Source organism: Manacus vitellinus, unplaced genomic scaffold, assembly GCF_001715985.3.
Source record: "Manacus vitellinus isolate BGI_N305 unplaced genomic scaffold, ASM171598v3 scaffold_34_pilon, whole genome shotgun sequence".
Classification (NCBI taxonomy): domain Eukaryota; kingdom Metazoa; phylum Chordata; class Aves; order Passeriformes; family Pipridae; genus Manacus; species Manacus vitellinus.
In genome coordinates, this window is record NW_021940488.1 from 1,681,599 (window position 1) to 1,696,894 (window position 15,296).

The 15,296-nt window shown below is 41.0% G+C and overlaps 1 protein-coding gene across 2 annotated transcripts in view; it reads right to left on the reverse strand.

Moving 5' to 3' along the window:
• The window catches only part of MAP3K7CL (MAP3K7 C-terminal like), a 30,708-nt gene extending 26,044 nt beyond the window's left edge, over nucleotides 1-4,664 (reverse strand). The window contains exons 1-3 of one of the 2 annotated variants that reach the window (XM_008927339.2): nucleotides 4,227-4,664; nucleotides 2,008-2,151; nucleotides 1,380-1,488 (exon numbers count right to left, since the gene is read on the reverse strand). In XM_008927339.2, the coding sequence (XP_008925587.1) occupies nucleotides 1,380-1,449 (70 nt within the window). In that variant the 5' untranslated portion in view covers nucleotides 1,450-1,488; nucleotides 2,008-2,151; nucleotides 4,227-4,664. Of the gene's footprint in view, nucleotides 1-1,379; nucleotides 1,489-1,743; nucleotides 1,808-2,007; nucleotides 2,152-4,226 lie in introns of those variants that run through there. The other variant, XM_018076925.1, reaches the window with a different exon arrangement.
• Nucleotides 4,665-15,296: the final 10,632 nt, after the last annotated feature.

Here is a 15,296-nt window from a genome sequence, read left to right on the forward strand (position 1 = left end):
CTTTCATATCTCCTTCTTCCAAGCTATTCAGAACCTTGTAATTTCCTGTTGTCATCTCTTGTCACAAACCAGTCTGCTGTCTGATTTTCCCATGGTTTCAGCCTTCCCTGACTTCAGTGTCTCACATAAGCATCCTTTTTCCATAAGTTACATCTCTCTTCAAGACCCATCTTTGCCATAATTCCTGTATGAGATTTACCACATGACTGTATCTTGAGAGATGAGAATGATTCTTTACTGCCTTCTGTAATAAAAATGTAATTACCGCATTATTTTAATTTATAAAAAGGGTACATATATAATCACATGTATTTCTTTACATTCCTTGTCCCAGTCTTTCTGTGTCACTCATCTTTATGAACTGAAAGTTGGGTTCAATAACATATGAAGATGTTTGGTTTTTAATTCCCTTGCTTAGGGAATGAGATTGTATTTCAGTATTGTAGCTGAAGATTACTATTACACAAAAATCAGCTAGGAAAGTTAATGCATATTCTAAAATACTTTTTACATGAGAAAAGTGCATTCAAGCTGAGATTCTGTTCACAAAAAGCTCCGGAAGCAACCTCACACATTATCCCACAATGCATACAGTCCCATAAAACATGCAACAGCAGTGGGTTTTAGTTATCCTTATCAGAGATCCATAAACACATCTTAGCCCTGACTCCAGCCACTTTTAGTAAAAGCAACAGCCAACGTTTTTGGGATGCTTTTCAGCTTCCTTTTTGCTTTATTTCATTCTGACTTTCATTGTTTGGCAACAGCTCTCTGGACCTTAATAATATTGAAGGTGCAAACTAATAATATTCATCTATTCCAAAGGCCAAAAGGTCCATGTCTGTACAGGATATGTTTGAGGAAATTAACACTCCATCAGCACTAGTTGACAGTATTAACATCAATGAAATTTCTGCTGCTTTCTCAGAGATGCCATGTGGGGTATGCATTTCCTGAAACCTTTCACCAAGCTGGGCATGTGTGGCACTTTTCAACCTTCCTGATAAAAAAAAAAGTCCCTTCCTGCTCTAGGCTCATCCAAATTTGTCCTTTTACTTTTCTCAGTTTAAAGTTCCATAAAACCAGATATACTGCAAGTGCAGGTAAATTGATTAGTTAATTACAGTCCTAAGTAAACCCCACAAACCACTGAAAGAAAGCTAAGATCTAAATTGTCAATCTAGTGGATTTACTCTTAATGAAATTGTTAATGGAAACATTAAAAGTTATCAGACAGGAAAACTGATCACAGCTGCCACTCAGGAAAAAAAATCCACCCATTATACTGGACTAGGTTTGATATTGTAAACACTGGTAAGTACATGTAAAATTTAAAACCAATTATTTCATTGTGGTTTACTCCATAAATTAAACTGTACCTGGGGATTCATTCAGGCTGAAGGCAATTCGTACTTGCTTATCAGCAGGTACCCTGGCGGTAGTGATCATGTGGGCACTTGAGTCAATGCTTTTACTTGTTTGTTCCAGCTGCAATAATACAAACAATATATTTATTACAGAGCATGTGACATCATTCAATAAATGAGTTTTAATGCTTTTCATGCACTCACAGCTACCTTTCCCATTCTAGCCAAGCAATGTTTAGAATCAAAGTCAAGGGAGCGCCATTTCACTTTTCCATTTAAAAAGGAATTAAATGAAATTCAGTGCAGAGACTGCCTTTATTTTTGATATTTATAGATTAGAAAGAATGATGGCAAAGGAAGCTACCCCTCTCCTCACCTGCTTCCTCCCTGCCATTGCCCCTTCAGCAAGCCTTGACTTGTGGCAATGCTGCCTGCCTCTGAAGGTGAAGAAGGAAGAAGGGGTGGGGAGTTGAGAGTAACATGACCCCAAGCCTGCCTTGTGATTGGAAATGTGCACACCACTCCACATGGTGTCAATGAGGAGGCACCCATCCTCCTGCCTTCCAACCATTACTCCCCCAGTCCAGCTGGGCCTGATAGTTGCACACTTAATGGCCAGAAAGTTATGGGGTCTCCAAACCTTGGTGGTGATTTCTCAGTGGAAGTCTGTGCAGGTTAGGGGTCTGTCTGCATGGGTTTGGCTCCCGGATCGGGACCTTATTCCGTCCTCCGTCTTTCTTCTGAGACCATCAATTACAAAAGGTGGTTTTACTGAGATGAAACCCTGCCATTAAGAAAACAGCTAGTTCATTTCAAACCTGACACTAAAGAGCAACAAAAGAATTAGCTACTATTGATCTAGAATTAGATCATTAGAACATTTCCGAACACTAGAGAGTTGTACTTGGAGCTCTACTATGTATATGTAACCTTTTGGATGAACAGTTTTGGTTAAACTGTTGGATAGCTGAATACAAGGAATCTCCTTGATTATCTAGCACAAAGCTTCTAAAATTCAAAGATATTAAACTTCTGATTAGCTCCATGTGTGGAGAACATGGAATCAGTGGGACTTCATGCATGCAAAAGATCTGCCCATAAAGAAATTATTTTAGGACTGTGGACTGCTATTCAGTGCACATTGTATTCATACCAACTAAGTGGACAATTATGAGAGTAGCTTTTAAATTACCATAAAAACTTCTTAGTCAATTAGAAACCAAACTCATCAGAAAAATACAACGAATTTACTAATTCATTATCAGCAGACAACAAGGCATTTAGCAAGTGAAAACAAAAACCAGTTTTCTAAGCCAATAGTCTTGCAGTTTTTCAGTAAAGTGGCTATTGTATTGCAGGAAAATCCTATCAACTCATTCTAATTTACACTGAATTATTTGGCAGTTTCAAAATGTCAATACAACAGAACAATATTTCAGTCTTCCTTGGTGGTACACAAGTGAATCAAACACTTCTCTGGCATCACTGCCATGCAATCAGTGGAATAGGATCAAATTTGCCTTGTGTCTGTTAATTTCAGCATTTCTTGTTTATTTGCTTTGTCTGTTTTGATATTTACCTAGCAGAGTGATATGGTTACTTGTTATTTGAAGTACATAATCTTTTCTTAAAATAACAAGTAACCTAAAATCCTTACTTCAAATGAATCTGATTGAAGCTGAGAGTGTCTCTTTCTGCTAATACACAAAGGATACCAGGAATTGTTCTTAATTCTCCCTTACTTATATTCAAGACATACAAAAACTGAACTGATATCTACGGAGCAGAGACATAGAAAAGTCAAATAATTGCAACCATGTATGTTTTTAGACTCAGCAAAAGACCCTTGGAGTAAACTGAAATACTTTATTTTGAAGTGCCTTGCATCAAACTGAATTACTTTTACCTTCTGAGCATTATTGATCTCTTCCCCGGCTCCCCACCCTCACTTCATAAAAAATATCTGGTACATCTCATTGTTTTAAAAAAAGCAACAGAATTACTAATGCAAAATTCTTTATCATATTTCCCTTCCATACTTCCCAATACAAGGTAAAGGAAAAAACTCCACAAAATTAAGAGATTTTTAAGTGATAAGCACATCCTTAAAACAAGGCTGTCCATCCTTCTGTGTTGTTGGTACACTTTCCCCTGACACTGACTATCTCAAGTGGTCTTCCACATAAGAGTATACTTAACATTTCTCATCATAACCTAAGAAATTAAAATGATGCATTCTGCTAGGGGTTTTAAAGTTGCCATAACAATATTGCTATAAGTCTGTTGTGTTATCCCAGTCCCATACTCTCTGGTGTGTGATGCTTTTAAATTACCTCTTTTAACCATCTTTTTAATGTGAGAGCAAAAATCAACATCCTTTCAGTAAGAAATGGTGAATTCTATCAAAACACGAATGTTTTCATTTTATTCCAATCCTGAAAAAGAAATCTCATCTTTATACGCAGCAATTACCTGTAATCAATTTTTTAAATAATATTGAATTTATCCCTTCACTCCTTTTTGTGCCAAATCCTCAAGCTCTTCATCACAAAAAGCTATCACAGAGAACAGAGAGGGATGGAAGAAGCCTGTGTGCAAACAAGGTGATATCATGAAACAGTCAGATTGGCTGCCCCCAGTTCCCCACCTGCTTTCTCCATGCATGATGAACAATATCACTGTGGACAGAGATGAGGGTGAGTGGGCAACCTGGAATTTAATGAGATTTAACGAGCAGCTCTTTTCTTCCCAACAATTGCCTATAGAACTGGCTGCTGTTCCTCTGTAAAATATGTGCAGCAGAACTCAGATTAAATGCTGTTAGAGCTCTATCAAATTTTTTCACACCTGTTGCCTTACCTCACTTAGCGGAGTGTCTGCACTTGTATAATCCAGGGCCAGCCACTGCCTTGGCTTGTCGTTGCCTTTATGGAGTAAAGCTTCAATAAAAGAAAAGGCTGCACCTGCTGCATAGCAACGAACTGACAAGGTCTGAGAAGCTGAGACAGCTGTTAGGGCAACATGCTGCTACCTGCACTTCCCATAGGCTTTGCTGTCCCAAAAGATCACCCTTTTCCGCTTTTCTCCACAGTTATGCTTCTCCTTCCTCTCCTTGCCAGTGACAAGGGATTATGATGCTGTCACGCTCCAGGGAGGAAAAAATCCTTCTGTCACAGGCATTATTAAGCAGCAAACTGTGGTGAGCCCAAGATTTTTAATTCATTAGTCCTGGCAAACCTGAAATACAAACAGACTTGCTTCATAGGACAGGAATGTTTTCAGCATGACCCAATCAGTGTCTGTGTCTATTCCAGCAAACTGGCAAAGATAGCATGACTCCAGTCAGCAAAAATGTCTGCAGCTCCAATCAGCTTGGGCTGACACTACCAACTTGGACTGGCTGCAAGTGCACTTTCAAATGATAGCAGCGACTGTCAAAGCTGACAACAACGGATGGGCTTGGCCTCTTAGGCTAGGTTCTTGTTGGCTTTTGCCAAGCCAGGCTTGTTTAATAGTAGACGCTAGCCCTGCTCTTCTGAGGAGGCAATGGGCAAATCTCAGAATGCGTGGGCTGTAAAAGAAGATGTATTTATAGATCAGCTGGTGATGGCGGTGATAACTGAAGCTGACTCAATCAGAGATTTGACTGAACTCAGAGGATATCCTAGTGTGATTTTGGATAGCTTTTTTTCAATTTTGAAACCACTGGCAAGCAATTAATGGATAAACCCTGAAATATCACAATAGATTAATTTCTTCAGCTTAAACTTTTATTTCCTATTGCCAGAAAATAATGGTTTAATCCCTGTCTTGCACGTGTACTGTGTCATGTACTTGTACTGCCTACATGACTTCAATTGACTGCTACCACTGTCATTAGAACAAAATGGAGAAAAATGGAGAACAATTACAGAATGATTATACAGATATCGTTATTATTCTATGCTTGAAAAGAGGGTTCTCCTTCTTTTATAGTTCAAAATGTATTTCATATATTGAAATTCCAAATGGAAAGAGTTTATCTAACCCAAATCTCTGTAGACACATACCTAGATTCTCTTGGCTCAGCTGAGACATAGAGAGGTTGCAGGACAAATAAAGACAGTCTGAAGTCCTTCCTCACCCTCTCACCTTCTGGCCCTAGTCCAGGATTGATCTCATCAGGGCAAAACTCTTGAAGCCAGCAGTTGCCGTTGTGGCCTCAAAACTCTTGAAGCCAGCAGTTGCCGTTGTGGCCTCAAAAGACCTTTTTTATACTTCAAAATTACTAAACTGCAAAAGTATCCTACCCCCACTACCTTTCCCCCAGCAACGACCAGGGAGGGTATCAGATAGCTACACCATTAGTTAGGTATCTCCTGAGGCTGTCTTTATCCACAGGGTGATTTCAGAGCAGACTACAGGCTCTGGCCCAAAGAGCTGCTGGAAAATGGGACTGCACCTCTGACAACACTGACCATTTTCACTTCTCTTGATGTGTTTTTGAAAAGATTGAGGGTTCTTCCCTATATGTCTGCCTTGGAAGGGGTGGAAGACAGATTTGTCTCTGACCACAACCATTATTGCAAATAACAATCAGCAATTGGTATCGATCTCCAGCTCCACATCCAACTACTGTGAAAGTATTTGTTTGAAGACACAGAAAATCCTGGCTAGTGGAGGAATTAAAAATATTCTGCCCCAGAGCCAGCGTTTCCCCCAAATCATGAGATACTCTTCTGTTTTGTATGGGAGAGATGGTATTTGAATGGTATAAGTGTCTTCATTACATGCCATTACAGTAAAGCCTAAGAAAGGCTCTCTACATAAAATCTTAAAACAGGCAAAATTTTCAACAGCCATGACAGCAAGGGTCTTGAACAGAAACGATGCCTGAATAGCCCAGGGATGTTTTTTCCAGATGGTTCTGCCACTCCAGTTTCCAGACTGAGACTTCTGTTGCACTTAGTTTAAATAGCATATGCATTTGTTAATTGTGTACGTTGTTTTATGTTTTGTATCCACGATTTTTAAATCTCACTGTTTCTAGTTAAATCTGCATTTTTCACAGAATCAAGGAATCACAGAATTGTTGGTGTTGGAAGGCATCTCTGGAAATCATCCAGTCCAACCCCCCTGCCCAGGCAGTGTCACCTGGAGCAGGTGACACAGAAATGTTTCCAGGTGGGTTTTGAATGTCTCCGAAGAGGAAGGATCCACGATGTCCCGGAGGAGCCAGTTCCAGTGCTCTGCCACCCTCAACATAAAGTTCTTTCTCATGTTGAGGTGGAACTTATTGTGTTTATGGTCATTGCTCCTTGTCCTGTTGCTGGGAACCATTGAAGAGTCTGGCACCATTCTCTTGGCACCCACCTTTGAGATATTTATACGCATTAATGAGATCCCCTCTCAGTCTTCTCTAGACTAAACAGTATCTCCTTATAAGAGAGATCTCCAGACCCCTCATCATCTTTGTGATCTCTGCTAGACCCTCTCCAGTATCTCCTTGTCTTTCTTGTACTGAGGAGCCCAGAACTGACACAGTTACACTCTTCTATGGAGTTTGCTGCTTCTGAAAACTGTGACTCATGGGCTAAAATCCAAAACTGCACCAAAAAAGGCCCCTGATTTGCATTTAAATATCAGTTCCATGGTTTATGCAACAATTAGTCACCTGAAACTACTACTTTATGGGAGGTGGAATACTTTTAAAATGTGAGAATATTATAGCATTCTGCATACAGAACATCAAATTTGAAGCATCAGGATGAATGATTTGACTGCAATTGCTCCAGCATCTATTTATTATTGGGGTCATTGTGCTAAAACTCCCAACAGCATGGATTTAAACAGCACATTTTAAAAGGTTGATTAAATTACTTTATACACTAGGGAAGATCTCAATTTTAAACAACAGGGAAATTGAAGTCTAGGCTGTTTCACTTCCTTGACTTGCTCAAATAATAGTCAAAGACATTGTCAATTTTGCGTAGAGATAAATCCCACTTCTCTTACTTACTAAATAGGTGATTAAAATATCTACACCAAACTACCCTCCCATTTCTTGCAACAAAAAATTACTTCTTTCTGACAGGCTGCACATACACCTTATAGTCATCTCTGTGAAAATTACAGAATGCTGATATCTCCAGGGTTTGGTGTTTTTTTTTTTTTTTTTTTTTTTTTTTTTTTTTTTTTTTTTTTTTTTTTTTTTTTTTTTTTTTTTTTTTTTTTGGTGTTTTTTTTTTTTTTTGCAAGAGCACAGCCTGCCCTGTTTCCTTTTCAGTACACTCTTAGTCATCAGCTGCCTGGTCTCCAAGCAAAATTCTTTTAATCCTGCATCACATTATGAAACTGGTGATGTGCTAGAAGAGGATATCATGTTTTATTAGCCAAAAACACCTTAAGGGAACATATCCTAAATTAGGAATACTGGGAGTTACTGATATTCAGTTGTGGAAACATACAAATTTGCAGCAAGTTTTAGGATGAAGTATCAGTTATTCTACAGATGTTAAAAAAAGCCAGTACCTGCAATCTAATAAAACACCTGTTGCCTTCACTTTTTTAGCTGAGCTACTTTCAATTCATCTCAGCTTCCTAGTATAAGTAGTATTTTAGTAGCATATGACCTCATTCATGCTAAAATGGTGTTTCGCAGATTGCCAGCCACTATTTTAAAATACACTTTAAATATTCTAGCATATGGAAGATGTTCCAAGAAGAAATTAAAAAAAAAAAAGTATTGCCTGAAACTGCACATAGAACAAAATCACTCACAATTCAAAATCCCTGACAACTGGAGCAACCAGCAGAGCATTTCATTACTGTCCTTTGGTATTACCTCCAGTCTCCTTGACTAGGTAGTATTTTAACACAGGAAAAATAACGTACTTTCCCCCAGGCTCTACTCCCATAAATGGCTGAACTCTCTCAGATTAAACTAAATCATTAACACCAGCATGAAAGACACATTGAGCACTGACTTACAAAAGAGCACATAACTAACTTTAAAACTAACAGTAAATTGATATCCAATAGATGAATTCACTTATATAGGATCATATAGGCCTAATGAAGGAGATTGCTGCAGAGAAATTAAAGAATGGGCTCAGTCAAAGTAATGTGTATTTACAGGAGCTGACCTGACAATTTTTACACCTGCCCTATGATCATCTGGAAATAACTACATCTTGAATTGTCTGAAAACCTGACAGGTGCAAAATTCCATCACTTCCACAGCAAACTCCATCCAGAAATTGTAAAATCCTAAATCTGCTGAGAAAAAGAAACCTGAAGTCTTTGAGATATTATCCTGCCAAAGATCCTTGTGTAACTCTGCATGGAAAACAAGATGAAAGCTGAAGTGGGAAATATTACTGGAAAAACTTCACTATTGCCAGAAATCAACATGTGCAAACTTACACACTTCATTCACATCAGTGTAGAGATGGAAATAACCTTTATAAACTAATTATGGGAAGAACGATGGTGGGTCATGTCAATGGGAAATGGTGAAGGACAACACGGATAGTGTGCAGTAATTCTCTGGGAGATCAGCAGCTAAATGTTCAAAGCCAGCTTTGGCTAGCACTGGCTAACTGGAAACACCATCACTTAATAAAACATTCATCAATTTTGCTTACCGATTGTGCCACTAAACCACCACATTCAATTGTCCTAGAAAAGAAAGATAGTTCTCTCATATCCATGTAAAAGTGCAGTAATCACTCTGCTTCAGCTGGACTTGCCATTCCTTAAGCTTTCCTTACTTAAGAACTTGCCTGAAGAAGATACTACAAGACATTCCCACTGGATGACAGTTGAGTCATCATGCTTTCATGGGTACATGTGTAAGACTTTCAAATCAAAAGAGTCTTTCATGAGGCTTTTCTGCTCTAAGGAAGAAGTCAGCATCAGAAGAATGTGGCAAAATCCCAAGCAGCAGCTGGTATTCTGGCAATACTTGAAACCTCACTACTGATTCAGCGCTGAAACTGCCTTAGGTAATACTGACAGCTACAAACATAGAGGAGAAGTTTAGAAACAATAAGTGCTAGAATATTTATTAGCAAAAAAAATTCATTAGTAAATGCATCTCATAATAGTCCAGTCCTCTCACCTCCTCTAGATACATATCTGCATTTGGAGCCCACTGTATGGGTCAACTGTATGCTGGGCTACATCAAAAGGGATGTGACCAGCAGGTTGATGGAGGTGGTTCTCCCCACCTGCTCTGCTCTTGTAAAACCCCGCCTGTGTCCAGCTCTGGGAACCCCAACATTAGAAGGACCTGGACCTGCTGGAGTGAGTCTAGGAGAGGCCATGAAAATGCTCCAAGAGCTGGAGCACCTCTGCTATGGAGACAGGCTGAGAGAGCTCTGGTTGTTCAGCTTGGACAAGAGAAGGCTCCGCAGAGAGCTTAGAGCCCCTTCCAGTGCCTCAAGAGGCTCCAAGAGAGATGGAGAGGGATTTTGGACAAGAGCATGGAATGATTGGACAAGGGGGAATGGTTTCACAGTGAGAAAGGTATGTTTAGATTGGATATTAGGAAGAAATTCTTCCCTGTGAGGGTGGTGAGGTGCCGCTTCAGGTTGCCCAGGAAGCTGTGGCTGCCCCATTCCTGGAAGTGTCCAAGTCCAGATTGAACAGGGCTTGGAGCAACCTGGTCTAGCTGAAGGTGTCACTGCCCATGGGAGGGGTGTTGGAACTAGCTATCTTAAAGGTCCCTTCCAACCCCAACCATTCTATGTCTTCATGATCTTCCCTCCCTCTCTGAAAAGAAAACTTATGATATTACAGATATTACAGAAGAGCGGTGTGCTGGATGTATCAGGCATGTGACTATCATGCAATGACAGGATGTGTGTATGTGAATTTATCTTGGTCTGTAGAATGAACTACATTAAACAAGAAATCAAAAGTCAAAAAAACAAAGTCAAAAATTGTCAGTCTTATGACCTGCCTCCCCCTTTACAGTCAGTTTGGAACCCTTGTACCTCTCTGAAATGGTCTGTAATGATGCATGCTTACACCAATTTCCCCCATGAACCCAAATTCAGCCAAAATTGCTTATTCCAATGAAAGGCATTATATTTTTATAAACCTAAAGATATTATATTTTAATAAAAGCACACTAGGGGGAAAAAAAAAAGCAAATACTTTGCTCTGGCAGATAAATTAGACAAGACAATTTCAAAGACTATCTTAGCCAGGGACAACTCCTGCCCAGAAAAAAAAGACTGCCAATTTTCTACTAGGACACCTACAAGACAAAGTAGGGTAGGGGCAGTAAAGTGCTGCTTTTTCAAAGAGGAGGAAAAGACCCCTTGAACTTTGTTCTCCCTAAATGATCACCCATGACACTGTAGCTGACTGCAAGTGAAAGACTAAGCACTACATGTCATTATTAGTTCCATGCTCTTCCTCTTGTGTTCTAATGTAGAGGACTAAGCCAGTGATATCAATACTCCAAAATATTCCCATATTAAGTCACCTACCACAGAGGCCCTGAGAAGCTGACTTTAGTCATGGGATGGTTTGTGGTGGTGCATCCCCCCTACCTAACGCTCATTAGGCCTCGGACTTGACAAATTGCACCTGGGCTAAGTCCCTCTTGAGATTATCAGAAACATTGTCTGTTCCCAGGAACTCGTGGTGTCTAGTGAGCGCCTGTTTTTTAACAAACAGCCTTGGAAACTTATTTTTCTTGCCTGAATAGTAACCTAAGTGGAACAGTATTTTTGTTACTGAACTTTCAAGGAAAGTTACTGGCCTGAATTGCAGCCAGGATGAAAAATTAATACGACTAAAGGCCCTATAAACAGCAATCCAAAGTAGGTCCTTTGAGCTCTCAACTATAAGGGGCTAATGCATACTGAATCCCACTCTTTAAGGACCCTATAAACAGTGGTCCAAAGTGAGACCCATTGTGCTCTCGACTCCCAGAAGTTAAGGGATTAATGTGTACATCTCAAACAATGATAACCGGATGGCTGTAGAGCCACCCAAGGACTGTTAGCAGTAACAGACAAGAATTGTTGGTAATAAGGACCATTGGTATTAACGTGCTATGAGAAAGAACAAGTTTTGGCTGGAGAAGGGGGGGCAGGTGGAAATAGGGCAGCACTTTTCTGTGAGAAAGAACCACATACAGTACAGCACAAGTGCAAGAATGAGCGGCAAGAAGTAGGCATGGATTACAAGGTTGGATTAAGACCACCAAAGACTCCCGAGGCCCTCTGACCCACCTCCAGAAAGGCCTGAAAGAACAGATAGCTCATGATAACTAATTTACATAGAAAGTAAGAAACCTAAAAAAAACGCCTCAAGCCTAGGTGACGCCTCTAGTACCCTGGACATCTCATGGCCCAGACTGAGGCAGCTGGATCACCACTTGCTCTCACACCACTTATCAGCTGGATCGATGCTGGTGATCTCTTTTCCTTCCTTCCTTCCTTCCTTCCTTCTCTTTCTTTCTCTCCTTCACTCCTTCTTTCTTTCTTTCTTTCTTTCTTTCTTTCTCTTTCTTTCTTTTCATTCTTTCTTTCTATCCTTTCTCTTTCTTTCCTTCTTTCTTTCTTTCTCTTTCTTTCTTTTCTTTCTTTCTTTCTTTCTTTCTCTTTCTCTCTTTCTTTTCTTTCTTTCTTTCCCTTTTTCTTTCCTTCTTTCTCTGCATTTCTCTTTCTTTCTTTTTTTCTTTCTCTTTCTTTCTCTTTCATTCTTCCATTTCTTTCTTTTTCTTTCCTTCTTTCTCTTTATTTCTTTCTCTTTCATTCTTTCTTTCTTTCTTTCTTTCTTTCTTTCTTTCTTTCTTTCTTTCTCTCTCTTTCTTTCTTTCTATCTTTCTTTTTTTCTTTCTCTCCCTTTTTAATTTTTCTCTTCCAGACAACCGAGAACAAACACTAATTTGTTAGTCCCTTCCTTACACCTACTCCATAGTATGACTAGAAGTAGCTGTTTACCGAGACCTGCTCTTCAATGCTGCCCCTTAGTGGGGACATTTGAGAAATTCATAGAATCATAGAATGGCCTGGGTTGGAAGGGACCTTAAAGATCCTCTGGTTCCAATCCCGGTCAGGAACAAGGAGACCTTTCTCTAGACCAAGTTGCTCAGAGCTCCATCCAACCTGGCCTTGGAACACTTCCAGGGATGGGGCAGCCACAGCTTCTCAGGGCAACCTGTGCCAGTGCCTGACTACCCTCACAGTAAAGAATTTTCTACTAATTTCTAACGTAAACCTACTTTCTTTCAGTTTGAAGCCATTCCCCCTTGTACTGTCACACCATGCCATTGTAAATAGCCTCTCTCCATCTTCCTTGAAGGCTCCCTTCAAGTAGTACAAAGCTGCAATTGGGTCACCCCAAAGCCTTCTCTTTTCCAGGCTGAACAAATCCAGTTCTCTTAGCCCTTCCTTATATGAGAGGTGCTCCATCCCTCTGATCATCTTGGTGGCCTCCTCTGGACTCACTCTGATGTTCCTCCTGTACTGTGAACCACAGAGCTGGATGCAGCACTCCAGGTGGGGGTCTCACCAGAATTTGTCCTTCTCATGTCACACAGTCTCTGAAGACAACTTGAGTAGAACTGGATCACAACAGTATAATCTTGCACCATTCTTGTGCCTAGGATGGTACTCCCTAATTTAGTGCCCCCACTGAGACTCCAAAACCACATCCTGCTTGCTTGCTCCCCCCACCTTTTCCCCTCCCCGTTGCAGTGGATTGGAGAGGCGAATTGGAGGCACAAAAGGAAAAGATCATGATGTAAGGTGGTATAGAATAAACTCCTAGCCATGCCCACACAGCTCCAGGCTCCACCACCTCACAGCTACTGCAAAAAATTAACTCTGTCTTGGCTGGATCCAGGTTATTATCCACCTCTTATTCTATAACATCTACATCATGTCCAGATCCTACATCTTCCAACTATAAATATATATATTTTAATTTTTTTTTAAATATATACACACACACACACATGCACAGGTATCATTTCCATGGTCAATGGTCATTCCTCCAAGTTGTCTCTTGAGTTCATTTAGTCTGTGACTGTGGGTTCTATATGTCCTAGATATCTCCCAGGGCAGAAAGGTTGGTGTGCTGTTGGGTTGGTTGCAAGCTGCATCAAGAGCTCACAACTGGTGTATTTCAGTCCATACTCATTGCCTGTGGTAGTTATGGCATACAGAAGCAGTGTCATTCAGTAATGAATATTACACAGTTCAACCTTGCAGACTCTTGTCACTCAAAAAATCAAATCCCCTTAAGGTACACATCGTGTTTCCCTATCTCTGCATTACCGGCCAAATGCACCTGGGTCGTTCAGCAAAAACAGTCCCACAGATGGGTTTGCCTTTGCTTGAGGCAGGACTAATCCAAACTGTCTTCCCTAACACTTTTCTCATATGCACCACAGGGACTTTATCCCCTTCTGTGGTATGTGGAGGTTTGGATTGGGTGGGGCCAACTCCATTGGTAGGTCCCACCACCCATTGCTTTCAATGCAGTTTTTAACAGTCCATTCAATTGTCCCAGAGGCTGGTGCATGACAGGGCATATGATATTCCTCCTCCATACTGTGCTGTCTGGCCCAGGTTGTCTATGAGACTAATTTTTAAATGAGTCCTATTGTTTGACTCAATTCTTTCTGGGGTGCCATGTTGCCACAGGACTTGCTTTTCAAGGCCCAAGATGGTGTTGCAGCGGTGGAATGTCTCCAAGGTATGTCTCCAGCCATCTGGTGGTTGTTTCCACCATTATAAGCACACAGTGCTTGCCTTGGTGGGTTTGCAAGAGTGTGATGCCAGGCCTCCCCATATTTATAATTTGACCATTGTCCACCATACCACAGAGGCTTCACCCACTTGGTCTGCTTGACTGCAGTGCATGTTTCACAGACAACCTGGGAGATGGTGTCCATCCACTCCTCGATCACAAGACCATCTGTGTGTTGCATCTCTTCCCTGATGACCCAAGGCATCATGGGCCCACTATACCAGAAATAATTCACCCTTATGCTGCCAGTCCATATCCACCTGAGTCAGTTTAATCTTGACAGCTCAATCCACCTGTCCGTTGTGGCAGTGTTCTTCAGTGGCCCGACTCTTGGGTATGTGGGCACCTACATAATGTACTTTTACAGCCAACTTCTCTACCCGGGCAGCAATGTCTTGCCACAATCCAGCAGCCCAGATGGGTCTGCCAATCGATCTTTTTCCATTGGTCTATTCTGTGGTCCCACACGTTCTGTGGTCCATTCCCACAGAGCATTTGCTGCCATCCACGAGTCAGTGTAGACGTAGAGTGCTGGCCATTTCTCTCGTTCAGCAATATCTAAAGCCAGCTGGACAGCTTTCAGATCTGCAACCTGACTTGATCCACCTTGTCCTTCAATAGCTTCTGCAATTCACTGCATAGGACTCCATATGGCACTTTCGAGGTATCCTTATGATATGGCAGGAACTGTCAGTGAAGAGAACATATCACTTTTCATTTTCACCTAGCTGGTTATATGGGGACTCCTCAGCACATCTCACCTTGTCCTCCTCCTCCCCTGATGGTAGTCTGAAATTTTCACCTTCGGGACAGTTTGTGAGGACTTCCAAGATGCCGGGGTGATTGGGATTTCCTATTTGAGCTCGCTGCGTGATCAGCATGACCCCCTTACTCCACATAGCATCAGTGGCATGATGTGTGGAAGCCAGAGAGTCCCTTACCCCCCCTCCCCAGCAATGACACACACACAGCCCCAGGCTCTGCCCCCTCACAACTACTGCAAAAAATTATATCTCTGTCCTGTCTGGAACCAGGACATTATCTACCCCTTACTCTATACCTTACTCTGCCTTGCACCACTTCTTTCTGCAAAGGTGGTGTCTTCTGGGGCAACTTATCCAAAGTGTTTGTGAGTGATCAAACAAGACAAATACTCTTGCAGAGTTTCTGCAG